The sequence below is a fragment of the Aedes albopictus genome, chromosome 1 (genome assembly GCF_035046485.1).
Source record: "Aedes albopictus strain Foshan chromosome 1, AalbF5, whole genome shotgun sequence".
Lineage (NCBI taxonomy): Eukaryota > Metazoa > Arthropoda > Insecta > Diptera > Culicidae > Aedes > Aedes albopictus.
In genome coordinates, this window is record NC_085136.1 from 26,286,980 (window position 1) to 26,313,702 (window position 26,723).

Sequence of the window (26,723 nt, forward strand, 5' to 3'; positions counted from 1 at the left end):
ACATTTTTTAGTCAAACAGACTAAAGGTTCATTTAACCCAAATAAAAGGTATTAGGTTTTAAGACAGTTCTGAGAACCCCTACAAGACTAATTGGCTATCAAAATATTTCTTGGGATTATAGGGACAAATATGTGCTATCATCTTCACATGGATATTTTACGGTATTTATATTCGGTGATGGTAACTCAAGTAACATTTTGATGACCAATTAGTCTTGAAGTGGTTTTGAAAACCGTCATAAAACCGAATTCCTTTTATTTGGGTTTAAGAATAAAAAATGTTACTTGGAAACTCTCGTTGCATTTCCTGTGGTTCTTGTTCGGAGGATCTCAGAAAAAATCTCTATAGTATGATGATTAACCTGGGCTTGTTAGGGGAATATCTGTAAGTAAAAAGAAAATCACATTAAGTACTGTTCCTTTGGATTCCACTAAGAATTTGCATCCTTTGATAGATACGTATTTCAACCTCAACTGTAAGGTCGTCTTCAGTGTCTTGTACTTGACTCGAGATTCTTAGTGGAATTCAAGGGAACAGTACCTAACACGATTTTCTTTTCACTTTCTCTGAAGTAATCTAGCAGAAAATGTTGAAGGCAACTTTTGAAGAAATCTCTGGAATAGTTTTACATAGTAGAAGTTCCTGAAGGAACTGCAGAAGGATGCCCTAGAATGGTTCCGAGTCAGTGGAATCCCAGGAGATACCTCGGGAGATATACTTGAAGGAATACCTGATGGAACACCTGGAAGAATTCCGGAAGAAATTTTCAAGGAGTCTTTGAAAAATTTCCGAATAAATTTCAGAAGGAATCCCGGAAAAATCTCCGAAGAAGTGCTGAAAGAAACCTTAAGAGAAATCTTTGGAACAATTTTAGTGGAAATGCGTGAAAAAAGTCTGATGGAACTCCGGAAAGATTTTCTTGCGTAATCCGGGGTGAAATTTCTGGAGAAAACTCTGGATGAATCTCAACAAACAATTCCGAGAGAATTTCTGGAAGAGTCCCGGAAGAAATCCTTAGAGGAATCTCTGGAATAATCACCAAAAGAGTCCTTGCAAAAGAAGCCAGAAGAAATTTCGGAAAAAAAATCTCAAAAAGAGTTCTTGGCGTATCTTGAAGGAGTTTCGTATGGAATCCCAGAGTGATCTCAGAATAAATCTCTGAAGAGAGCGATTCCAAGCAACAGCATCAAAATTAAGGAAAATTTTTAATTCATGATTTTCTATTGAACTGAAACTTTGCACAGTTTTTCAGTTCCATCTAAATCGCCATTTTTCGATGTCAAATTTTTATTTAGAGCCACGACTAACTTTTCAAAAGGGTGTATGTGAAAATGGTTCAAAAATATTCAAAAATATGCACAGCAAAAACGGATTGTTCGATTGTTATGAATTTTTCAGCAAAGTTAGATAGCTAAATGGTGATTTCTAAGAAAATATACACTGTGAAAAAAAAATCTATTTTATCATTGAAAAACATCATTTTTGTCACAAAAACTCAAATATCTCAAAACCCTATCTTTTTACCAACTTGAATTTTTTAGGGAAAACGGTCCATTATATTAGCAATCTACCATAAAAATTTGGTGATGGTAAACTAATAAACAAAAAAGTTATAACATTTCAAAAATTTCACAATTTTTACATTAAGTAAAAAAAAATTTTCTGTGTAAATTATTTCGGCCGGGAATCGCGATTTGATGCTGATTTTATTGTTCAGCAAAGTTAGATAACTAAATGGCGATTCCTAAGAAAATATACACTGTGAAAAAAATCTTTTTTAACATTAAAAAATATCATTTTTGTCACAAAAACTCAAATATCTCAAAACCCTATCTTTTTACCAACGTAATTTTTTAGAGAAAACGGTCCATTGTATTAGCAATCTACCATGAAAATAAACAAAAAAGTTATGACAATTCAAACATTTCACAATTTTCACATTTAGTAATAATTTTTTTTAGTGTAAATTATTTCGGCCGGAAATTGAAGTTTGATGCTGATTTTATTGTTAATGGCCTTGCGTGAGTAAAACAAGTTGTTTTTATTATATATTATATATACATATAATATAATATACTATGTACCGTAATGTTCCGATTTTATCACGCCCTCCGCGCATTAGTCGTTTATTCATTAATTTGCTGTTACATTTGAGGACAAGTGTTTTCCCTCTTCTTCAAGATGAATGTTGAAAGCGTGTTTTGCAACGTTAAAAATATTGAAATGGGTATAGATGTTGAAGAATATTACAGGGCATTTTTGAAAAGGGGCGTAATTAAATTGTTTAAACAGATGTCGCTGATGGCAATTTCTCAGTTGTTGTCGTTTTCGAACTTCCTGCGCCCTGCTTTACCGATGATATACAGATGGCTCGTTTGTCAAATTCTAGACGGCAGGACGTGCAAATGCGTAATTTTGTACACAATGTGGACATTTGGGCATAACCAGTCTCTTTCAGTTTATCTATGGTGCTTTCGGTGAGATTTCGTAACTCTTTTGAACATTTTTTTTCATCAAACGGTCTACAAGAGAGCGTTGAGTTGAAGACCTTTGAGAAAGCGACTGTTCATCTTGTTCGTTAGATTATAATAAACAAAATCACTTATTAATTTTAACTTACTTGTTTGGTGTTGGTGGCTGAAGAAAAAAAATACTATACAATTTTTAATATTCATAGCGGTAGTATTTTTTTGTTTTTTTCGTGAGCATTGTCAGGTATGTATACAGACAAACAAACGTAACACTGGCGAAATTTTCATTGACCACGCCTTCAACGATCATTTTGAATCTTGGTTGTGGCTTTCATAACAAGAAGAGCGCCCATCGTTTTTCTTTGCGTTTGACGTTTCACACTAGCGCCTTCTGATGACGATATTGCACAACGCAGTGTTTCGTGAAACATTTCCACCAGGTGGTGATAGTGTGAACTGGGCGATGAATTTTCACTAAAATTGTTCTAGGCGTTTCGTCTGTTTGTCTGTGGTATGTACCTCTTATGCATTTGTTGTTGTTGAAGTTACTCGCATTCTTCCGATCATAAAGTCTGTTCTCTACACACTTAATTTTGATTACCGAGTTCGGTAATTTTTTGACGAGATTAAAACTGCTGAGCACCGAACTCGTTCAGCAAAAATGCATTGTTTACCTTTTCCATACGATTTTGACAGTTGTTTTACTGAGCCTCAGTAAAATCGATTACCGAAACTACCGAGATCGTACTGCTGTTATAATCTCGTCAAAAAAGTACCGAACAGGCAATTCAGAAATAAGTGTGTAAGAGGGATTTTTTTTGCGGATAAACTAGACGTATACGCTTATAAAAAAACTTTTATTATACAGCTTTTGTCTTAAAAATAAATTCAATTCCATTTTTCTTATAATCAACAGCTTTTCAACACTATCAAGGGATTTTTTCACCAGTCACGTACAATAAAAAGTATGACAATCTCAATATTTTTGATCACAACACTGGATCGCGTCTAAGTTTCAAATAGATACTATAGTAATTACGAATAATCTAACTAAAGTATCATGAAAACAACTTGTTTAATTCAGGCGGTAGCCTTTACAATAAAATCAGCATCAAAATATAATTCTCGAAATAATTTACACAGAAAAAAATTTTTTTTTGTTACTTAATGTAAAAATTGTGAAATGTTTGAAATGTCATAACTTTTTTGTTTATCAGTTTACCATCACCAAAATTTTATGGTAGATAGCTGATATAATGGGCCATTTCCCCTAAAAAATTGAAGTTGGTAAAAAGATAGGGTTTTGAGATATTTGAGTTTTTGTGACAAATATCATATTTTTTCAAAGTAGAAAAAGAAATTTTTTACAGTGTATATTTTCTAAGGAATCATCATTTAGTTATCTAACTTTGCTGAAAAATTTATAACAATCGAACAATCCGTTTTTGCTGTACAGCTTTTAGAATATTTTAGAACTATTTTCGCATACACCCTTTTGAAAAGTTAGTCGTGAGTGAATATGAAGGTTTAATATCAAAAAATGGCGATTTATATGAAATTGAAAAACTGTGCAAAGTTTCAGATATTTTTGAAATGGTCGCTCAGGATCGACTGACATGACTCCGTGGAATTCCTCAAGAAATCTTGAAAGGAATCCCGGAAATCTTTGGATGACTTAAACTAGCAATTTCTGGAAAATTTCTACATACATAGATGAATATTGGTAGGAATTTCTATAGTTTTCCCGGGATGGAGTCCCAGGAGAAATCTCTGGAGTAATCCAAACAAGACTCCCGTGAAACATCCTTGGAGAAATCTTTGGAACAACTTCTGGACGCATTCCGGAAGAAACCTCTGGCTGGAGCACTCCTTAAAGCATCCAGGAATAAATTTCGGGAGGAATGCCAGAGAAAACCTCCCGAAGAAATGCTGCAAGCAACTTTCGCAAAAATCTGTGGAATGATATCAGACGACATGAATTCCGGAAGAAATTCTTGGAGAACCCCGAAAGAACTTCGAGACAAATCCCAGGAAAATTTTCTGAATATATCTGCGAAAGAATGCCGAGAGAAATCTTTGGAGAAATCTGAAAGATTTATGGGGGAATTTCTGGAAAAAAAATGTAATAGAAATCCCTGCAGAATTTTTGGAGAAATACCTGGAGGTAGTTTTGCAAACCAGGGAGAACGCCTGGAAGAATTTTGGTAAAAAAATCTTTGGATGAAATCCCTTAAAGTCTTATGAAGAATCCTTACAGAAAAGCCATAAGAAGTTTTGAGAGGAATGCGTGAAGAATCCCCGAACGGTTTTTTGGTGAAATCGTAGAAATATTCGCTCAAGATTCTCAGAAGAGATTTGTGCCAGGAGAAATCTCCGGGGAAATCCAAACACGACTCCCGACAAATATCCTTGAAAGAACTTCTGGATGAATTCTGGAAGACATCCCGGGAAAACTCCCTAAACAATTCCGGATAAAATTTTGGGAGGAATTCCTATTCTCTGGAATAGTTTTAGAAGAAATTTCTGAAAAAAAATCGGGAAGAACTTCGGATGAAATCCCAGGAGATATTCTTGATGGAATCTCTGATAGAACTCTTCCGAAGACTTCCAGGAGAAATCTTTGAAGAGATCTCTGAAATAATCACAAGAAGATGCAAGCTTCAGGAAAACTCCAAAATGAATTTCGGTAGAAACCCTGGAAGATATCCTTGAAGATTCCTGATAGAACTTCGAGAGAAATTCCAGTAAGAATTGCAGGAAAATTCTCTGAAATAATCTGGAAAGAAATGTCGAGAAAGAATCTGGGAAGATTTCGGAGAAATCCCTGGTAGAAATTCAATGGAAATTCCTGAACAATTTCTGGGGGTATCTCTTGAAGTATTTTTATAGAAATTCCAAAGTAATTTCTGAAGGCATTCCTGGAGAATATTGGAAAGAATATTGAAGTGGTTTTGTATGAATTCTTAGGAGAAACATCGAAGAAGAACGCCTGCAATAATTCCGGAACAAAACCCGGAAATACGCTCATGATAAATTCTTGCAGAAAAGCCTTGATTTTGATGACCATTTAGTCTTGTAGAGATTTTGAGAACCGCAATAAAACTTTCTTTCTTTTGTTTTGGTTTTATAATGAATTTAAAAACCTCTTCTAGCCTATTCGGCTTTCTTTGCCTGCCATTGCATAAATTTATATATTGTGAGGCAAGGACAATGATACACTATGTCCAGGGAGTCGAGAAATTTTTCCCGACTGGAACGAGAATTGAACCCGCTGTCTCCGGATTGGCGAACGATAGCCATAACCACTAGGCTAACTGGAGACCCCCAGTGTATAACTAGTAGGGTTAACAAAGAAGTAACATGGAACGAGCTCACCAAGATAAATGTTTACTACCGCTGTTTTATCTATGCCTAGGCGAATCAGGCGAAAACAAACGCAGAAAACGCAGCTGCGTACGCTCACTGATCCAATTCTTGCATAAACGTAGATCCTACATCCGTTACTAATCTCTAAACAGTACTTTTGGGCAAAACAAAACGCAATATGTGATCATCCACTTCAATCACTCAAATGGTTTATGGCAAAACGACAGTAGGTTAAACGTGCAGGACACCGTTCACATGATCCCTTATCACTAACAGCAGCGGTATGCGAAAACAATTTCGCCAATCTTGAAAACACCGATTCCAGCACGGATCCACGGAGCAGTTTGTTCTGAACGATCGTCGAGTCGAGATGTTGTCTACAGCGCTAGTAGCGTTGATAAGCTTGTTTTTGATCACCGAAGCGGTGAGTAACGTTATCATACCGAGACACTACAGTGTCCTGTTTGTCACCGATGTAGGAAATAGAGACGGAAACTATAGCGGAACAGTTTGGATTTATTTCGATGCTGCCTCGCGGGATGTGAGGCAGATTGAGATCGAGGCGAGGAATTTGGAGATCGACGAAGTTAATTTGGCTGGGAAGGAGTTGGAGTTGGAGAAACAGGGACCAAAGGATAATGTGATAGTGAAACTGAACGATCAGCTTTCCGAAGGTAGGCATCAGCTGAATATCGCCTTTCGGGGCTTCGCTGGCAATGGCGATGTGATGTCCAGAGGATCCTACGACAGGGGATTCTATCTGATGAGTAAACCAACGAAGTCAGGGTTCGTTGCGTTTCCCAACTTAGGTGCAGAATTGAGAACGACGTTCGACATTTCCGTTGTTCATCGAAAGAACTTGAAGGCATGGTCCAATATGCCTCTACGGAGTCCTCCGGCACCGTACGATCAAGAAGGTTTCGTTATTTCCAACTTCCGACGAACTCCGGCGATGTACGTCTACGATGTGGGATTCTTCGTGGCTGATTTCGACTCCGTGAAGCTCGGTAACGTTACTGTAGTGGCTCGTGATAAAGCAGTGCTACAATCTACGCAGTATGTCGCGTCACTAGGCAACGATCTAGTGAGGATCATGGACGAACACACAGCCGTAGACTATACCGAGCCCGTCCCAGACTACGTGTACATCGTTCTTCCGCGAGACCTTCCAACCGAAAATTTGACGGAATTTGAAAGGTTGTTCGTCGAGGAGCAGTACATGGTGTATGATCTCCGGGAGCACGACCTTGACAGATTCTCCAAGGTCCTTCAGCGATCAAGTTACAAGTTGATGCTACAATGGCTAGGGAATTGGATAACACCGGACGAAGAGCGACTGCATCAGGCGTTTTCGAATGTGTACACCTACTTCAACGCGGAAAAGGTCTACCCGGAGGAGTTTCTCATGTTGCTGTACCAGATGGACGTCTTGCAAGGATCGCTGCGGTACAACCACGAAAAGCCAAGTTGTGTGCTGAACATGTTCTGGCTGATGGTGATGGACGAAAAGTGGCGTATAGTGATGCGGAATTTGATGAAGAATAGGAAACCTCGCACCTTGACGACAGCCCAACTGACTTCAGAACTGCAGACGTTATGGCCCGAAGACTACAGCCTACCGGAAGGAGCAAAACTCGAAACGATCTTCAATCAATGGATGTACAGCGATGATCCTCCTCCAGTTTTGGATGTATACCGCTTTTACTGGGAAGGAAAGGTCGCCCTTTTGCAAAATAGTTCCGAGAAGATCCTTCCGTACAACTACGCCACAGAGTATTCGCATTTCAACCAGTTGGGGCCATTCCAGTGGCTCACTGATCGCTTTGAAGAAGTACAGATCGAAGGCTCCGAGGATCACTGGCTCATTGTGAACAAGGAGGAGTTCGGGTTCTATCGAGTTAAGTACGATCATCAGAACTGGAAGCTAATCGCTGATGGCCTTCGTAGGAATGCTTCCTGTATGCACCGTATGAATCGAATGCAGTTGCTCGATGATGCTTTTCATTTCGCAAAGAACGATCAATTAGATGTTACCGTATTCTTGGAATTGATCACGTATCTAACCAAGGAAATGTTCTACGTTGCCTGGTACAACGCGTACAATATATTTACATCCGGATATTATCCAGAAATTGAACCTCCAAAACTTATCAAGGTAAGCAATTCGACTTCCATGAAGCTATTGTGTAACAATCTGATCCAACCCCTTCCAGAGCTTTTTCCTGCACCTGATCGATCCGTATTATCGAACGTTCGCATCGCAACCCATCTCCGCCAGCACTCCGCAAATGGAGCTTCACATACGGTCCAGAATAGCCGGCTTAGCGTGCTGGCTTGGTGAAGAGGGCTGCCTAAGTCGCGCACGATCACAATTCCAGCAGGCCGTTGCCAAGAACATCCCCGTCGAGCCCAACTGGGCCCGCACGATCTACTGCTATGGCCTGCGGAATACCACCGACTCGGAGCTGGAATGGCTGCTGAACAGCCGATCCGACGACTTCTCCCAATCGTCACTGGAGTACTTGCGTTGCGTCGACAACAAGAAAAATCTGCGCCGGGTAATGAAGGACCTGGTCAAAAGCAAAACCCCGGAAGCGATCGTCAACTTGATTCGGGCGCTCGACGAGAAACGATTCAAAATGCTCCATTCACTGCTGACGAGCAAAGCAGGTTTCTTCCAGCAGTTGGATGTGTCAACGGTCCGAATTGCCCTCGAATCCGTTACGCGAGAAACGAAAAGTCGGAAAATACTTGCGCTGATAGATGATCTGGATGAGAAACTGAAGCTGCAGCTCCGCTTTAAGGGTGCGGGATCAGCGGAGAAGAATATTTGGCAGCAGCCGGGAGCTACTTGGTTTATCAAAGCCTACATGAAAAGGCATGAGTTGATCACTTGTGATTTCGGAAGTTGATCATTTGACTGCGGTTTATCAGAATATGTTGGGTCGTCTCTTTGTAGCGTTTTAATAAATGTTAGAAATATCAGTTTAATTGCGATGACTTTGTGTATTAGTTTTCAATTGTTCCATTAAAATCGTCAAATTCCTGGAAACGAACTATTCTAGAACTTTTTCTATGAAATCTGCTCAGACTATGTCCAAGGAATCTTTGAAAGAATTTCCAACGGAAATCCTGGAGGAATACTGGAAAGAATCACTGAAAAATAAATACGAAATAATTCCTGTAAAAATTTCCGAAATCTCAGGAGGAATTCTCGAAGGAACCCAGGGGAATTCCTGGAGGAAAACCCGGTGGAGTTCCTGAAGGAAATCCCGGAGGAATTCCTGAAGGAATTCCTAGAGGAAATCTTAGAGGAATTCTTTAAGGAATTCCCGGAAGAATTTCTGGAGGAATTCCTTCAGGAATTCCCGGAGGAATTCCCGGAGGAATACCTGGAGGAATTCACGGAGGAATCCCTGGAGGAATTTGCGGAGGAATTCCCGGAGGAATCCCTGGAGGAAATCCCGGAGGAATTCCCGGAAGAATCCCTGGAGGAATTTCCGTAGGAATCCCTGGAGGAATCCCTTGAGGAATCCACGGAGGAATCCCTGGAGGAATTCACGGAGGAATCCCTGGAGGAATTCACGGAGGAATCCCTGGAGGAATTCCCGGAGGAATTCCTGGAGGAAATCCCGAAAGAATCCCTGGAGGAATTCCTGGAGGAATCCCTGGAGGAATGCCCGGAGGAATCCCTGGAGTGATTTCCGGAGGAATCCCTGGAGGAATTCCCGGAGGAATCCCTGGAGGAATTCCCGGAGGAATCCCTGGAGCAATTCCCGGAGGAATCCCTGGAGGAATTCCCGGAGGAATCCCTGGAGGAATTCCCGGGGGAATCCCTGGAGGACCCTGGAGGAGCTCCCGGAGGAATCCCTGGAGGACTTCCCGGAGGAATCCCTGGAGGAGCTCCCGGAGGAAACCCTGGAGGAGCTCCCGGAGGAAACCCTGGAGGAGCTCCCGGAGGAAACCCTGGAGGAGCTCCCGGAGGAAACCCTGGAGGAGCTCCCGGAGGAATCCCTGGAGGAGCTCCCGGAGGAATCCCTGGAGGAGCTCCCGGAGGAAACCCTGGAGGAGCTCCCGGAGGAAACCCTGGAGGAGCTCCCGGAGGAATCCCTGGAGGAGCTCCCGGAGGAATCCCTGGAGGAAATCCCGGAGGAATCCCTGGAGGAATTCCCGGAAGAATCCCTGGAGGAATTTCCGTAGGAATCCCTGGAGGAATCCCTTGAGGAATTCACGGAGGAATCCCTGGAGGAATTCACGGAGGAATCCCTGGAGGAATTCACGGAGGAATCCCTGGAGGAATTCACGGAGGAATCCCTGGAGGAATTCCCGGAGGAATTCCTGGAGGAAATCCCGAAAGAATCCCTGGAGGAATTCCTGGAGGAATCCCTGGAGGAATGCCCGGAGGAATCCCTGGAGTGATTCCCGGAGGAATCCCTGGAGGAATTCCCGGAGGAATCCCTGGAGCAATTCCCGGAGGAATCCCTGGAGGAATTCCCGGAGGAATCCCTGGAGGAATTCCCGGAGGAATCCCTGGAGGAGCTCCCGGAGGAAACCCTGGAGGAATTCCCGGAGGAAACCCTGGAGGAGCTCCCGGAGGAAACCCTGGAGGAGCTCCCGGAGGAAACCCTGGAGGAGCTCCCGGAGGAATCCCTGGAGGAGCTCCCGGAGGAAACCCTGGAGGAGCTCCCGGAGGAATCCCTGGAGGAGCTCCCGGAGAAATCCCTGGAGGAGCTCCCGGAGGAATCCCTGGAGGAGCTCCCGGAGAAATCCCTGGAGGAGCTCCCATAGGAATCCCTGGAGGAGCTCCCGGAGGAATCCCTGGAGGAGCTCCCGGAGGAATCCCTGGAGGAGCTCCCGGAGGAATCCCTGGAGGAGCTCCCGGAGGAATCCCTGGAGGAGCTCCCGGAGGAATCCCTGGAGGAGCTCCCGGAGGAATCCCTGGAGGAGCTCCCGGAGGAATCCCTGGAGGAGCTCCCGGAGGAATCCCTGGAGGAGCTCCCAGAGGAATCCCTGGAGGAGCTCCCGGAGGAATCCCTGGAGGAGCTCCCGGAGGAATCCCTGGAGGAGCTCCTGGAGGAATCCCTGGAGGAGCTCCCGGAGGAATCCCTGGAGGAGCTCCCGGAGGAATCCCTGGAGGAGCTCCCGGAGGAATCCCTGGAGGAGCTCCCGGAGGAATCCCTGGAGGAGCTCCCGGAGGAATCCCTGGAGGAGCTCCCGGAGGAATCCCTGGAGGAGCTCCCGGAGGAATCCCTGGAGGAGCTCCCGGAGGAATTCCCGGAGGAATCCCTGGAGGAATTCCCGGAGGAATCCCTGGAGGAAATCCCGAAAGAATCCCTGGAGGAAATCCCGGAGGCATTCCCGGAGGAATCCCTGGAGGAATTCCCGGAGGAATCCCTGGAGGAATTCCCGGAGAAATCCCTGGAGGAATTCCCGGAGAAATCCCTGGAGGAATTCCCGGAGGAATCCCTGGAGGAATTCCCGGAGGAATCCCTGGAGGAATTCCCGGAGGAATCCCTGGAGGAATTCCCGGAGGAATCCCTGGAGGAATTCCCGGAGGAATCCCTGGAGGAATTCCCGGAGGAATCCCTGGAGGAATTCCCGGAGGAATCCCTGGAGGAATTCCCGGAGGAATCCCTGGAGGAATTCCCGGAGGAATCCCTGGAGGAATTCCCGGAGGAATCCCTGGAGGAATTCCCGGAGGAATCCCTGGAGGAATTCCCGGAGGAATCCCTGGAGGAATTCCCGGAGGAATCCCTGGAGGAATTCCCGGAGGAATCCCTGGAGGAATTCCCGGAGGAATCCCTGGAGGAATTCCCGGAGGAATCCCTGGAGGAATTCCCGGAGGAATCCCTGGAGGAATTCCCGGAGGAATCCCTGGAGGAATTCCCGGAGGAATCCCTGGAGGAATTCCCGGAGGAATCCCTGGAGGAATTCCCGAAGGAATCCCTGGAGGAATTCCCGGAGGAATTCCCGGAGGAATCCCTGGAGGAATTCCCGGAGGAATCCCTGGAGGAATTCCCGGAGGAATCCCCGGAGGAATTCCCGGAGGAATCCCCGGAGGAATTCCCGGAGGAATCCCCGGAGGAATTCTCGGAGGAATCCCCGGAGGAATTCCCGGAGGAATCCCCGGAGGAATTCCCGGAGGAATCCCCGGAGGAATTCCCGGAGGAATCCCCGGAGGAATTCCCGGAGGAATTCCCGGAGGAATCCCCGGAGGAATTCCCGGAGGAATCCCCGGAGGAATTCCCGGAGGAATCCCCGGAGGAATTCCCGGAGGAATCCCCGGAGGAATTCCCGGAGGAATCCCCGGAGGAATTCCCGGAGGAATCCCCGGAGGAATTCCCGGAGGAATCCCCGGAGGAATTCCCGGAGGAATCCCCGGAGGAATTCCCGGAGGAATCCCCGGAGGAATTCCCGGAGGAATCCCCGGAGGAATTCCCGGAGGAATCCCCGGAGGAATTCCCGGAGGAATCCCCGGAGGAATTCCCGGAGGAATCCCCGGAGGAATTCCCGGAGGAATCCCCAGAGGAATTCCCGGAGGAATCCCCGGAGGAATTCCCGGAGGAATCCCCGGAGGAATTCCCGGAGGAATCCCCGGAGGAATTCCCGGAGGAATCCATGAGGTCTTCCCGGAGGAATTTCGGTACAAAGTTCCGAGGTAATTCCTGGAAGAATTCTTGAAGGAAACTTTGGACGATTTCCCGCTGGAATTCTTGAAGAAATCTTTGTCGAAATTCCCGAAGAAAACTCCTGAGAAATCTCTAAGGAAATCCATGACGAAATTTCGAAAGAATTCCTATAGAAATACCCGCAATAATTGCCGACGGAATCCCAGTAGAAAGTTCTGTGGAATCTCTGGAAGATGTTAAAAAAATAGAGAAATCACCGGAGAAATTAGTATTGTGAATGTTTTGAGAACCTTTATAAAACCTGAATGATTTTGTTGTAGTTTTATGAGGGTTCCATAGATCTTATTGAAACTATTTGACCTAAAATGTTACTTGAAATTAGTAGGCTCTGCCTGCATTGTAGTAAATAGTAGGCTACATTTCGAACTAACTTACTCACACTCTTTCCTTCTTCCGTTTTCTCCCCTTTCCCGTAGTTCCCCGAGCTGAACCCGATGATCCTGCGCCGCTTCCGGGAGCCGGGCGACGTCGAGCGGGCGTACGAGCTGGTGCACCAGTCGCAGGGCCTGGAGCAGACACGCTTCCTCGCGCGCAAGCACTGCATCGAGGCGCTCCGGCTAGCGTCGCAAATCAGCGAATCGCCGTATCAAAAGGGTTTGATAGTGGTCGGCGACTTCGTGCTGAACCGAATGAAATAACAGAAGAACCGAGATGGACCGATGACGACGACGACGAAGTAGGCGAGCAGCAGCAGCACAACACAAGAACAATAGTCGATTGTTAGAGAGTTGGATAAATGTTTTGTTTTGTGGAAAGTAGAAGAGAGATGAGAGAGAGAGGGAGAGCGTACGAGAGTGTGTTCGTTTGGGTGTTAGTGTTTTTTGAGTGCATGCGAGTGTGTGCGTGAGACCGCGAGCTTTGTTTACTTCGATAGAAGCAAGTAAAAACCGAGTTTCTTCACAGCTGTGGTTTGGATGAAAGTTCTGTTTTTGCGAATAAATATTCTTAACAGTAGGTAAAAGCAAATCAAAAGAGGAAAAGCAAGCGTATGTGCGCGTGGAACCAGTGCGGGTTTTTTAGAAATCTAATTTTAAACTCTTTTCCGTGTAAAAAAAACTCGAGATATGTAACTAGGAAGTCAGTTAGGTTTATTTAGCAAGAAGAAATAATCCGTTTATTAATCAAAGTTAGTTGATCGTAGGTTAGGTTTTGGTTTAAGTTCACCCCGCAAGAAGGGAACGAAGTTTTCTGGGATTGTTTCGGGTTTTTGGGAGGTTTCGTTTCCGGCTTTCGGGTGACACGTAACATCTATCCTCTCCGTCTGTACTCTTTTTACCGGGTTAGCTGAATTGGAGGTGTACGAAGTGCAATGATAATCCCTTTGATTCATGTCTGTTTAGGATATTTTACATAGTGTTTTTTTATTATTATGATTTTTTTTCAGTGTGTGAGTGAGTGATACCGTACCGGGTGTAGAAGATTTCATTTCGTTTGCAGTGAACCATATAGTCAAGTTCTGTCATCCGGTTCCTAACAGTTTGACACAGATTTTTCCCCCACGATAAGCATCACATTTTACCTTAATAACGAAACAGATTTCCATATCGTCATCCCACATCGTCGGTTTGTCGGAATTTGACAGTTCTGTCAAATGCCAGCACAAATCATGGCCAGCCTTGATTTCAAATGGTTTTTGACTCGCTTCGGTCACCGGAATGTTTGAGAATGCAAAGAAAAATGAAGCTACACAGGAAAGACATGGTCGAAGTAAGCACTGCCATTCATTCGACATATTTGTTTAGATAGGGGAAAAAGTTTGACAGATTGCATTAGTGTGAGTGAGTGTTTGAATGCACGAAAATCCGATGTTTCAATGTCTTTTTTATTCAGTGGTAAAAAAATTGGTTTTTGATTGTTTGCGTGACGAGCGAAGAAGCGCGCGAGATGGGATAAACACAATACAATTGTAATAACAACAGGAGCCTTAGTAGATTACAAGACATGAAAGAAAATGTAAATAAACAAGCGTAGTTAAGTCAAATTGGAAGAAACCAGCAGGAGAGACACGCGAGAAACGAATGTGTTTAGTGTGTGCTAGCTCGTAAGTGTCAAACGTAGGCCAATAAGCGACCACTAGCTGCTCAATTATTGTTTAAAACAACGCAAGTACCAGATCCCAGATTCTTATTCTTTCTTAATTATTATTATTATTATTATTTCCACCTTAACCCACGTCAGTTAATTTGATAAAATCAAAGAAACGAATGCAACACGCAACACACCCCACTCTGTACATAGTTAGCTATAATTTAACCTCTAAGGAAAACGTCGTGGGAGTGACGTCTAGCGTATCACAAACACACAAACACACACATTTGTATGCACTTGTTATTTTTGCGATTATTCTATCTATTTGTTCTATTGTTTAGTTCTACCCCTTACGAAAAAGGAACCGTCTAGGTAACATAACCTCATCCCCAATGAAAACTCAACCCTTTGTCGCTGGGAATCACTGTCCTTTCATACTTCACTTTTTATTCCTTGTTTAACCTGATTTGACAAACCGTCAACCGACAGATACATTAACCAATGATTCAAAAAGCAGCTGTCGAGCAAATCGCCAAAAAAATCGAGGTTATGCAATTGTACTCAAAAATTGGTCACCCTAGCAAGTTACCAGGACCATCCAATCACCACAACCACCACCACTACGCCGCCAACTAGATCAAATGGGAGAAAAACAATGCACATTATTGTACAGCAATACTATACATACCGACAGACACTCACACATACACACGACACGTGGCAGTCTCGACTACTTTCACTCAAGTAGGAGGCGAACGAATCCAAGCTTGCGGGGCGATGAGATGATGAGATGAAGCCCTGCGTGTAAGCGCCAAGTGGAAAATTCCGTCCTAATGGCGACGACAGAGGGCAGACCTAGCAGAAATTTGTGTTCAACCGCGCGGGAAGGGGGTTTTATAGGCCAGAAACCAAGCACATTGATTGAGGAAGCGCAATAGGGAGGACGAATGCCTCCCGACATTAACACAGAGTAGGCGACGAGCGCAAGACAAGTTAAAATTATACACACACAATAGAGCATTGTGAATGAGGAGAAAGAGTCGGTCGTAGTTGGCATCGCCGCAAATCACATACACACAGGGGCGACTTCCGGCCACCACCGTCCGATCGAACACGGTAGGCGGCGGTCGCGAGGGATGGCGGCGATGACAACCACGACGAAAATTAAGAAGAAAAAAAAAAAGAACCGTCGACCTAGAAACAAGAGATGTATATTATCATTACTATATTTTACGCAAATCTTTACACACAAACACAGACACACACACCGAACAGAGAAAGGATGTTTTTGATATGTAATGAGTAAAAAAATGAGAAAAGAGAAAATAAATGAGACTAATCATCTATCAGCAGTCAGCGCGTGTGTGACATGGCAGCCGTGGTCGTCAAGCCCGAGGTTAGTTCTTCGAAAAATCCTTTTCGGGGTGCGGGACACACACATTTATCGAAAAGTTATGACTTTGTTTTGGATGGCAAACAAATTTTAATCGCTTCGCGGTGAAGCCAATCAAAACAAACTAATGGAATGCGACTTCAGGAAATGGGGTTTTCACAGTTTTCACAAGGTTGCGAAGAAGCAAAACTTTGCCTATTTGGCAAGCTCTCAAAACTTTTTTTGGGGAAAAGTGTCAAACTTTTCAGGGTGAGTTAATGAAATGGAAGTTCAAAAACGTTGATGAAAGCAGTTGTGACAGCATGACCTTCGGAAGAACCAAAGTCATTGTTAGTTTGCCACATTTGTTTTGGATTGAGAGTGACAGTGTTTTTGGTTTTCCCCTCAAACTTTTGGGAAGAAATACAGTTCGGCCATGAATAGTTAAAATTGTGAACATATATGACTGAAATGAGTAAATGATAAAAAAGGATTGCACTGCCTATGATCGCATATTAGTCCCATATTTGCTGGGTTTCCTATCCATCACGGAGACAAATTTCGTTCGTTTGAAACAAAAATATCCATGTTTATTCGGTAAACTAATAAAATATTTAGAACTAAAATATTAATTTTTAAAACTAACTCAATTACATATTGATTTCTACAATACCCATTGAAGAGCCCCCCGTTCTGCCGACGAGAACATAAACAAAACTCTCAAGTTCCAGCTGCAGCACCAAACAAGATTTCCTCTTGCAAAAAAAAGTCAAGTTTCACCAAAAGTTTCTACGAAATCCCATTGATTTCGGGAGCGTATGTTATCTACATGATGTTGGCATTGATAGTGCCACGCGGGAAGTGGGTTTTCCTAGAGAAGGAAATGACTTTGTAAATTTAATTGGAAATCAAATATTTTCCTAGGGCCGACCTGTCACAAAAAAATTTACATTTATTTCTATCGTAACCTGTCAGAAGATGCATGTTTGTTTCAAAAATGGATTGAATTTGCTTCAAATGTGACGTTCGATTTGCTCCAAACCATTTTTATTTTTGTTGCCAGAACAAATTGACAATTTATTTGAGTTTACCTGAAATATTTTTGATTTTACCATGCTTTTTTCTGCGTGATATATGACATTTATGCGAATGGGCCATTGAGAGAAGGAGAGATCTAAATGAAAAACCAATTTGTAATGCATTGAAATACCCTCCGTAACTGGGGAAAACCGTCAACAAATGGATGTTACTTAGCATTCCAATAATGTTTTACACCTCGGAAACGTGGTGTGAGAACATGTGAAAGGGGCCTCCAGCGTAATGTCGTCAGGAAAGCCTACGATTGCCACTCCCACCACCGGGAACTTCAACCTCACAACACCTGGTCGTACATGACATTCAATAACACCGGGCCCCCAGGATGGAACCTTGCGGGACGCCTGAGGTTATGTGAAAGCACTTCCGATCCACCTCTGCGTCGTAAACTATAGTAATCGATTCTGGGAGTAACTTCCGAAAATCTTGTACAGAGTCCAGAGTCGCTACTGTACAGTAGCGAAACTTCCTCTTCTTATTGTGGAGCGCTATCTCAGCTGCCTTTGTACCCAGCAAGATAGCGTCTACGGTCGACCTCCCCTTCCGGAAGCCGAACTGGTTGCTCGAGAGACCATTTACACCCACGGTGTGCTTCAAAATTCTATTGAGGACGATCTTTTCGAACACCTTCCCCGCCGTGTCGATCAACTATGTATGCCAACGGGTCTCCAGGTGGTTTCCTCGCCTCTGGCAATAGAACGAGGCTCTGCCGCTTCCTAACCTCTGGGAAAACTCCCTCGTCCAAGCATTTCGGCATAACAGACCTGAACATCTCGGGTTCCTCAGCAATAGCTACTTAGAAGGCCAAGTTCGGATCTCCGTCCGGACCTGTGGCCTACGCTAAGGGATTTTGCATTTCCCGCAATTTCCTTCTCGATGACCCTCTGTTCATCGTCACCCCCAGTCCCCTGCTGTCGCAACTACGCAAGGAGGCCAATGACTAGGATCGTGACACGGAAAGAGCCCCTCGATGATCCCCTCGAACATCTCTGTAGACTGCTTTGTAGAAGCTATTACACCTCTCGTCTTGGCCATCACGATCATGTAGGTATCATCCCACGGATTCGCATTGGCACTCTGACAGAGACCCTCAAAGCAGACCTTTTTGCTTGCCCGTATCTCGGTCTTCAGCGCGGCTTTTGCAGCGGCGAACACCACCCGCCGTTCGTTTCGCTCTTCCTCGTCGCCTAGCTCGTAAGCAGGCGCTGTGCAGGTCCGCAATCGCGTCGGTCCAGCAGTCTCCTATTTCGGTCTTGGCCTAGCCGCCTTTTCCTCTACCCGCTGCCTGCTGTTGTTGTAATCTTCCAAAAGTAACGTCAATAATCGACTCCGCATCGTTCCGACTAAAGGTACTGTTGGTACCGACATTAGCCAGGTCGACATCTAGTATGGCCAGCGTCTCTAGCAGGATCTGACCCCGCTGGTTCGTGAAACGGCTTTCCCATTCCACGACCCAGACATTAAATGCACCCGCTATTACCACTGGCCTTCGCCCTGTTAGCACGGTCGTCATACAGTCCAGTATTCGCGTGAACTGCTCGATCGACCACCGCGGAGGCGCATATCAGCTACATAAGAAGACCCCGTTTTCTTTGGCGACCACGAATCCCTAACAGGTGGTAGACACCGACTCCTGGACAGGGTATTTACCCGTCGTCCACATCGCCGCCATTTTTTTGGACCCATTCGCGACCCAAATTCCGTTGCCGGCGGGGACCCGGCACGGGTCCGCTATGATGGCGATATCCTTCCCTCTTTCAGAAACCGCTGACAAAGCAGTTGCTGAGCAGCGTCACAGTGGTTCAGGTTCAGCTGCGTTACCTGCACTGTGATTTGTTCACTGCGGCTTTCTTGAAGGCCGGGCACCTTGGATTATCCGTTGGATGCCTAATGTTCACGAATTTCTCGGTACAAATCAGACATATCGGTGGACAAGTGCAGCCTTGTACCTTATGGTTTTTGACGCATCTCCAACACAGTTTGCTCCTGTCAGAGCCTTTGAAGTCCTATGACTTGTGTTCTGGTTCCAGACACCTGTAACAAACCTCCGGTGGCTCGTAAAAGGTCAGATGGCATACTAACCAGCTCACCTTGATCATCTCTCTTGTCTTCCCTACTTTAACGGACTTGTTTTCGTCCGCCACAGGTAGCTGTACCAAGGCTACCTGTGTTCCTTCGGGCCCCTTCCGTAGCTGAACGACTGCAGTGGCCACCTTCACTTTGCCGCAGTGCTGTGACAAGTTCTTCCGCTACGGTGACCTCGTCTAGGTTCTTCACCTTCAGAGTCGCTTCTGCTATCAGGGCCCTCACCTCGACCCTTGCCTCGACCCCTTCGCCAAGGACCTAATCCGCCAGACTGTTGTTGGCGGCGCCCTTGCGTTCCTTATCGCGCTTAAGCTCTAGAATCATTTCACCCGTACGAGTACGTCTGATACTGTGCACGTCAGCTCCCAGGTCCACGAGCTTGGCATCGCTTCGCATAGCCTTCAAGATGTCCGAGTGCTTAAACTGTTTGGGCTTGATGGCGAGCGCGTCGCCTTTCTGGCGCTTAAGCACCTATTCTTTTACGCCTTCTTGGTTTGGCGTACCTGATCTCCTTGACCTGCGGTTTTTCTTCTTCCTCTTCCGCTCTACTTTCGTCCAAGGGGGTTTCTCTTCTTGGTTCAACCTACTCTGTGGTTGCTGAAGGCCTAACACCGGTCGCAACCCCCTGTTCCCTTCCATCCGGGATGGGCCAGCTTTCCCGGACACTACGTTGATGGATAAAGCAACTGCAAGTACGGTCCTGCAATAGGCATCCAGGTTGTTGTAGGTAACCATTCTGATTTTAACACCGTCACGTCTTTCGGGCATTTCACATAACGCCAAACCTTGTTGGACTTCAGGGAAATCAGTTCGTCTGTAATGCTCGTGGTGGTTCTGAACAAACGGGGTAACGGGCAATGATCTACTTATGGTCTAATCCATATCATAGCCACGCGACGAAATAAGAACTACGATTGGAAACTTAGAACATGGAATTGCAAGTCACTTGGTTTCGCAGGATGTGACAGGATAATCTACAACGAACTACATTCCCGCTACGTCGACATCGTGCCCACTGCCCACACGAAGACGAGATGACGAGAAAGAAGCGTTCTACGCACAGCTAGAGCAAACATACGATGGTTGCTCGCCGCGTGACGTGAAAATCGTTGTCAGTGACATGAACGCGCAAGTAGAAAGGGAGGAAATGTACAGACCGGTAATCGGGCGAAACAGCCTGCACGCCGTATCGAATGATAACGGCCAGCGATGCGTAAACTTTGCAGCCTCCCGTGGTATGGTAGTCCGAAGCACCTTTTTCCCCCGCAAAGATATCCACAAAGCCACCTGGAGATCATCCGGCCATCAAACAGAAAACCAAATTGACCACGTTATAATCGACAGTAAATTCTTCTCGGATATAACCAATGTCCGCACATACCGCAGTGCGAATATAGATTCGGATCAATACTTAGTCGCTGTATGCATGCGCTCAAAACTTTCGACAGTTATTACCACGCGTCGAAGTCGAACAGCAGGTAACTACGTCAAGCAGCTGCGTTACGGAGAAGTGGCTCAAGACTACACGCAGCAGCTAGCAGTGGCCCTACCAACAGAAGAGCAGCTTGGCGCAGCTACACTTGAAGATGGCTGGAGGGACATCCGATCCGCCATAGGTAGTACCTCGGCTACAGCACTAGGCTTCGCGACTCCGAATCACAGAAACGACTGGTACGACGGCGAATGTAAACAGTTGGAAAACGAGAAGAATGCAGCATGGGCGAAAATGCTGCAACACCGTACGAGAGCGAATGAGGCACGTTACAGACAGGCGCGAAACAGGCAGAACTCAGTCTTCCGGATGAAGAAGCACCAGCAGGAAGAAAGAGATCACGAGGCGATGGAAGAGCTGAACCGCTCGCGCAGAGGCTTTGTGCCACAAGCCGACATGTGCCGAGATAATCACGGGAATATTCTCACGAGCGAGTGTGAGGTGGTCGAGAGGTGGCGGCAGCATTACGATGAGCACCTCAATGGCGACGTTGCAAGTACCGAAGGTGTCATGGTAACAGATCTAGGAGTATGTGCACAGGACGAAAGACTTCCGGCCCCTAACCTCCAAGAGATTGAGGAGGAGGTTGGCCGGTTGAAAAACAACAAAGCCGCTGGAGCAGATCAACTACCAAGCGAGCTTCTAAAATACGGTGGAGAAGCACTGGTGAGCACTACACTGGGTCATTACCAAGATTTGGGTGGAGGAAGTATTACCGGAGGAATGGATGGAAGGTATCGTGTGTCCCATCTACAAAAAGGGCGACAAGTTGGATTGCGGGAACTACCGCGCGATCACACTACTGAGCGCTGCCTACAAAATACTCTCTCAAATTTTATGCCGCCGTCTATCACCGATTGCAAGAGAGTTCGTGGGGCAATATCAGGCTGGATTTATGGGTGAACGCGCTACAACGGACCAGATGTTCGCCATCCGCCAGGTGTTGCAGGAATGCCGCGAATACAATGTGCCCACACATCACTTGTTCATCGATTTCAAATCGGCGTATAATACAATCGATCGAGTTTTAGTTTTCGAACGAAAGATGTTGCGTACCATCTACGGCGGAGTGCAGATGGAAGACGGGACTTGGAGAAGGCGAATGAACCACGAGCTGCATCAGCTGCTGGGAGAACCAACCATCGTCCATACCGCGAAAATCGGGAGGCTACGGTGGGCGGGTCACGTCATCAGGATGTCGGATAGCAACCCGACTAAAATGGTTCTCGAGAGTCATCCGACCGGTCCAAGAAGACGTGGTGCGCAGCGAGCTAGGTGGGTCGACCAAGTGGAGGACGATCTGCGGTCCCTACGCAGAGTGCGGAACTGGAGACATACAGCCATGGACCGAGTGGAATGGAGGCGGCTACTATGTACAGCAGAGGCCATCCCGGCCTTAGCCTGATCGGTAAGTAAGAAAAACGTTGCGGAAAAGAGGCCTGGAAGGATCCTGTTCAAGCTTGATTCCGGATGCAGCGACCATCCGGTTGGCAAGAAGGCTGTTTTCGCTGTTTTGAAGAAGATGACCAGCCGCATGGAGATCAAGGTAGCAAAAGATGGAGAAGCCATGCTTGCGGAACAGAGCGGCGAAATCAATGCGGTAAGCAACAAAGGAGTACAGTGCAACTTGAAAAATGAACCTAATATCCGTGAGGAAGATGGCCGAGGCAGGCATTGATGTCCTGTTCTCCGGAAGTGTAGCTGTCTTGAAGACAAACGGAAAGTTGTTGGCCACCGGACGCCTCCGGGGCGGACTGTACGAGCTTGAGCTGTCGTTGGAGGTTCAAAGGGAGTGAAGCCTCTGTGGGTGTTTCGACTGAAGGATGATGCATCCAGCAATGCGGTCAAACACAAGGCAAGACTTGTGGTGAAAGGATTCCTACCGAAGGCTGGAGTCGACTACAAGGAGCATTTGCTCCGGTTGCAAGACTTGTCACCATCAGGACGGACAAAATTACAGCAAATCGAAAACATGATTTGGATGTCACATTTTGATATCAGTTTATCTTAACTGAATTGATTTCAAATGTTGTTTTTGGTTTGCTGTTATTTAAAAAAAATGTAAACATTTAGTGTTAGAATAGTTTTGAATGTTTTAGTAAATTTTGTAAAAATATATCATAAATGCGATTATATTATTGCATTTATGATTTGATATCAATCAAAAAACCCTACATTTAACGATTTTTTATTTTTCTGGCGCTGATAACAAAGACAGTTATCAACTTGCTATCACCAATAGCAGGAATTGTTTTCAATTTGCTGTCACAGGAACATTTTTCTGCTCATTTTTGATGTTTTAACCGTTAAAACGACCAAAACGACAGCAACCTCAGTTATCAAAATTTGCAATATTACAACATCAAAATTAGTTTTTAATATGCTAGCAGAGGTACTGGTACGCTTCAAGATGGCGGATTGCAACCCTTCCAAGGTCTCGATGGAGAAGAGTCTGGCCTTTTCCCGCGATGGTGAAGCAACCCAGGAATCATACCGCGAGCTTCTGGGAATTATGTACGTGATGCTGTGTACCATGCCGGACCGATGTTTTCCTGTCAGTTTCCTGGGACATTGCCAATGGACATAAAATCAACTGGCGGATTTGTTCACCAAACCGGTAGATGCTGTACATCTGGAGAAGCTGTGCCGAGGCCTAGGATTGGCCGTAGAGAGGAGGTATTGACGTAGTAGGCAATCGGGCGTCGCCTCCCCCTGGATCACGTTGTTAGGAGCCCCTAGCAACACCCATGTTAGTGAAAATTAACAAGCCTGGTCAAGAGCCCGGCTTATTCCTCAACTAGATCCCGTGTAATATAGACGTTTTAAATATGGTCCACTGCACGAATTTATGCTGGCCTGCTTACTCTCACCGAGAATTTGACGTTTGAGCGGTGCCGGCACCTCTCAAACGTCAAATTTTCTGAGGGTGTAAGCAGGCCAGCCTGAACTCGTGCAGTGGGCCATAGGTAGTTCTTTTTTGTTCACTGTTGAACCACCGAGTACATTTTTCTCCCTTGAGTCCCCCGATCACACCTTCAAGACTACAAAATACCAACATAAGTTATTTTCAATACCTGGAGAGCCAATCAATACCTTGTCTTGGTATGGTACCGTAAACCGAGGTCAAATTGATCAATCGGGGACTAGCTCGTTACTCCATTCTAGCAACTTCTATACCTCGTTATGATCATAAAGTTCTTACCTCATTCAAATCATGGATGCCTAGAGATGAGTGGGGAATTTTGAGATTTTAGAAAAAGTTAGCCTTGCATTACTTTTTTTGGGGTTTTTCAATGTGTTCCTTACATAGATGAAACTATTGGTACTAAACAATCGTTTGCCATCAGCATTATCTGTGAAGTTTCTGCGTTAACATTTTTATGGAACCTTTATGGTGATGTAATATAGCTATTCCAGGCAAGAATCACACTCAGCCAAATAACCTTAAGATTTCCATAAGGCCCAACTTATGAAACGGCCTTTAAATAATTCATAATGATTCGGATGAATTTCATAAGGTCACTCTATGACGTAAAACCGTCTCACAGTTTGGCTTTTATTCATGTTTAGCAACATGGTATTCTCAAGCGTCGGTAGCCGTGTGGATAAAACACGAGCTCGGTGATCCCGACGTTCATGGATCGAATCCAGTCTGCATTATTTTAAGATTTTTTTGTTCTTTTCATAAGTCTATCTTATGAAATTTGTCATAGCAAGCACGATCAATTTTCATAAGGTGTTCTTATGTCATCCATAAGAATTAGTTAGCATTTTTCATAAGCAAATTAGCAAATTTTCATAAGGTATTTCGATGAATTTCGCTAGTTTTTTTCGCTGAGTGCAGTTATTAATCTGTTAGATTTTATATAAAAAGTAATTTAATGTTACTGAACTCGCTTATTTCATAGAAAATTGCCTACCTTCAGGCGTTTGAGTATCAATTTCAAAAGTTAATTTAGCTTTTTAACAGCCGAATTCACAAGTTGTAAGAGTTTTGACGCACCATTCGTGTTCAGAAGGACAAAATTAAGGGGAAATGGCAATGTAAAATTTTAACTGATGTTTATTTGTATGCTGATCAATTACACCCCAAAAAAGTATTTTAAATTTTTCCGAGTTTGAAGTTATTTAATTTTATGTTTAAATTTGTTGAACCAAAATTTTGTCATGTAGTTTTGTAGAGGTCCATCCAGTACTGATTTTTCAGAAATCCTTCTGACAGTATTTGAATTGGTACTCAAGTTATCAACAAAAGTTGTTTTAAAGTTATCAATTTGACTCCGGTTTACGGTACCTGACTTTGGTATGCTCCAGATATGTGCCAGTTATCCATTCCTGCTTGGGTAGGCAACGGGCTGTACATATTTCACAGAGAATGGGATTTTTCTTGAGTAGAATATTTTAACTAGGGTCTAGGACCATTTGGACCTATTGGGCACTTTCTGTTATAACTCAGGCAATTTCCATGTAAAATATTTGGCAAACACATTTCCATAACCGTAGGTTAAACATTTCCTTAAGGACAAACGTTTTTAAATCCCATTTCAACAGTGCATAAGAACTTCAGACGCACAAATCTCCAGAAGCAAGATTCATACAACAGAGCATTTTATTATTCTGTTCTTGCTCACTTGTAATAAGCTTAAAATAAGAAGCTCAGGTGCGCTGGTTTTGTTTACGAAGAGATTTGTGAGCTCGAAATTGCGAGTAGGTGCTAAAGTCGCCCATTGTGGCGGCCATTTTGGGATTCTAACAAGTCTGTCCTTAAAAAAGGTTACCACAATAACAACTGTGAAATCGCTCATAAGAATGCTAAAAAAAGTGACAAGGGATGCTGAATATGTAGGTATTTGGCAAATCACGTTAAGTCAATATGTCTGCTGCATATATTCTTGTCCAGTTTCACCTTAAAACTATGCCATAAACCCCACCGGGTTATGCTCAAAGGCAGAGACGGGTTCTGGTATGAGGTCGACCGTGAGAATCGCGTGTCAATGTAGAACCAAGTTTCACCCTGTTACACCCTACACCCACCCCCAACATTGCGAAACCAAAATCCTAAAACAAAAGCTCGCGCGCGCGGGAAAACTTTGATTCCCCATTGCTTGCCAGCTGCAAGGTTCGTCTGTTTGCGAAAAATTCCGACCTAATCCCTCGTCGTTGTCCTCCTCCAGCGCCGCCGCATCCAATCGAATGCGACTGACTGCTTCTGGTTTGTTGGATCGAAATCCCTGTGTTGTACCACCACAGCACCGCTCCAATCCCAACATCATCATCATAACCAAGCCATAAAACGGGTATCATTGCTTGCTCACGGCTGTCGTACGATTTCCGTTTGCGATTTTCCTGGCTCAAGTTTTCCCAGGCCCAGGAGACTGGCTCGAGCCAGTTCTCCCAGAACCGTTGAAGCCGTCGCAGGTGTTCGGAAGGCGCGCGAATCGCGGCGCCTATGCCAAGTGAGAAGGAGACAGAGTGCAAGTGAACAATTTTCCTGGGAAAATTAAAAACTGTGAATTCCCGCGAAAAAGGACGACCAGGAAGGGAAAGTGTTTTGACGGTGCTGGAATGAAACGGGGTCTGACAGATCTGGGTTAAAAAGTGATAACTTCGGGGTGAAAATCGATGCAGTGAGAGATAGAGGTTGTGTTTTACAAGTGGGAATGGATCCATTCCTGCTGCAGATTGGCCAATCGGAACTAATCGCCGCCAGTGCGGAACTGTGGAACCAGGATTGGTACCGGTTCCGGCAGGACTATTACTCTTATCGTCCCCATTGGACCCACTGGCATTGTTGCTGTTGGTAGATGGGTTTCTCGCACAACCCTTCGGATCATCCGGTGCTATGGTGCCAGCAGCTGAAACGTGCCCAGGAAAAGCGGATCGCTGATGCCAGTTTGAGGGATTGGCAGCAGCGGAAGCAGATCGAACGACAAGCACGTGCCAAAGAGCAAGCACATGTAAGCATCATCATAGCGACGAGCGATTACGAGATCGAATCTAGTGGACAGTAGCGCCACATCCAACATTTGAAACATTCTCAGACAACATCTCAGACAATTGAAATCGGCGAACAGTCTCGTGTGTAGGTCCTCGGGCAGCGTTTCGTACTTCGGCTGCTAGAGAA

The 26,723-nt window shown here is 44.9% G+C and overlaps 3 protein-coding genes across 11 annotated transcripts in view; all 3 read left to right on the forward strand.

Moving 5' to 3' along the window:
• The window catches only part of LOC109415190 (all trans-polyprenyl-diphosphate synthase PDSS1), a 288,054-nt gene extending 272,147 nt beyond the window's left edge, over nucleotides 1-15,907 (forward strand). For all 3 annotated transcript variants that reach the window (XM_029855102.2, XM_029855103.2, XM_029855104.2), the window contains exon 9: nucleotides 12,944-15,907. In XM_029855102.2, coding sequence (XP_029710962.1) covers nucleotides 12,944-13,165 — 222 coding nt within the window. In that variant the 3' untranslated portion in view covers nucleotides 13,166-15,907. The remainder of the gene's footprint in view (nucleotides 1-12,943) is intronic.
• LOC109415189 (aminopeptidase N) lies at nucleotides 4,967-8,835 on the forward strand. The gene is made up of 2 exons (XM_019689069.3): nucleotides 4,967-7,993; nucleotides 8,052-8,835. Exons 1-2 carry the CDS (start codon nucleotides 6,209-6,211, stop codon nucleotides 8,748-8,750), a joined length of 2,484 nt encoding a protein of 827 aa, XP_019544614.2. The 5' UTR covers nucleotides 4,967-6,208; the 3' UTR covers nucleotides 8,751-8,835.
• Nucleotides 15,908-25,952: 10,045 nt separating the features above from the next.
• The window catches only part of LOC109428406 (uncharacterized), a 45,491-nt gene continuing 44,720 nt past the window's right edge, over nucleotides 25,953-26,723 (forward strand). For 2 of the 7 annotated variants that reach the window (XR_009995974.1, XM_029855425.2), the window contains exon 1: nucleotides 25,953-26,556. Coding sequence is in view for 5 of the 7 variants with exons in the window: in XM_029855425.2 (XP_029711285.1) it covers nucleotides 26,404-26,556 (153 nt within the window). In the remaining 2 variants the exon portion in view is untranslated. The remainder of the gene's footprint in view (nucleotides 26,557-26,723) is intronic. The other 5 variants (XM_029855420.2, XM_029855422.2, XM_029855421.2 and 2 more) reach the window with 5 other exon arrangements.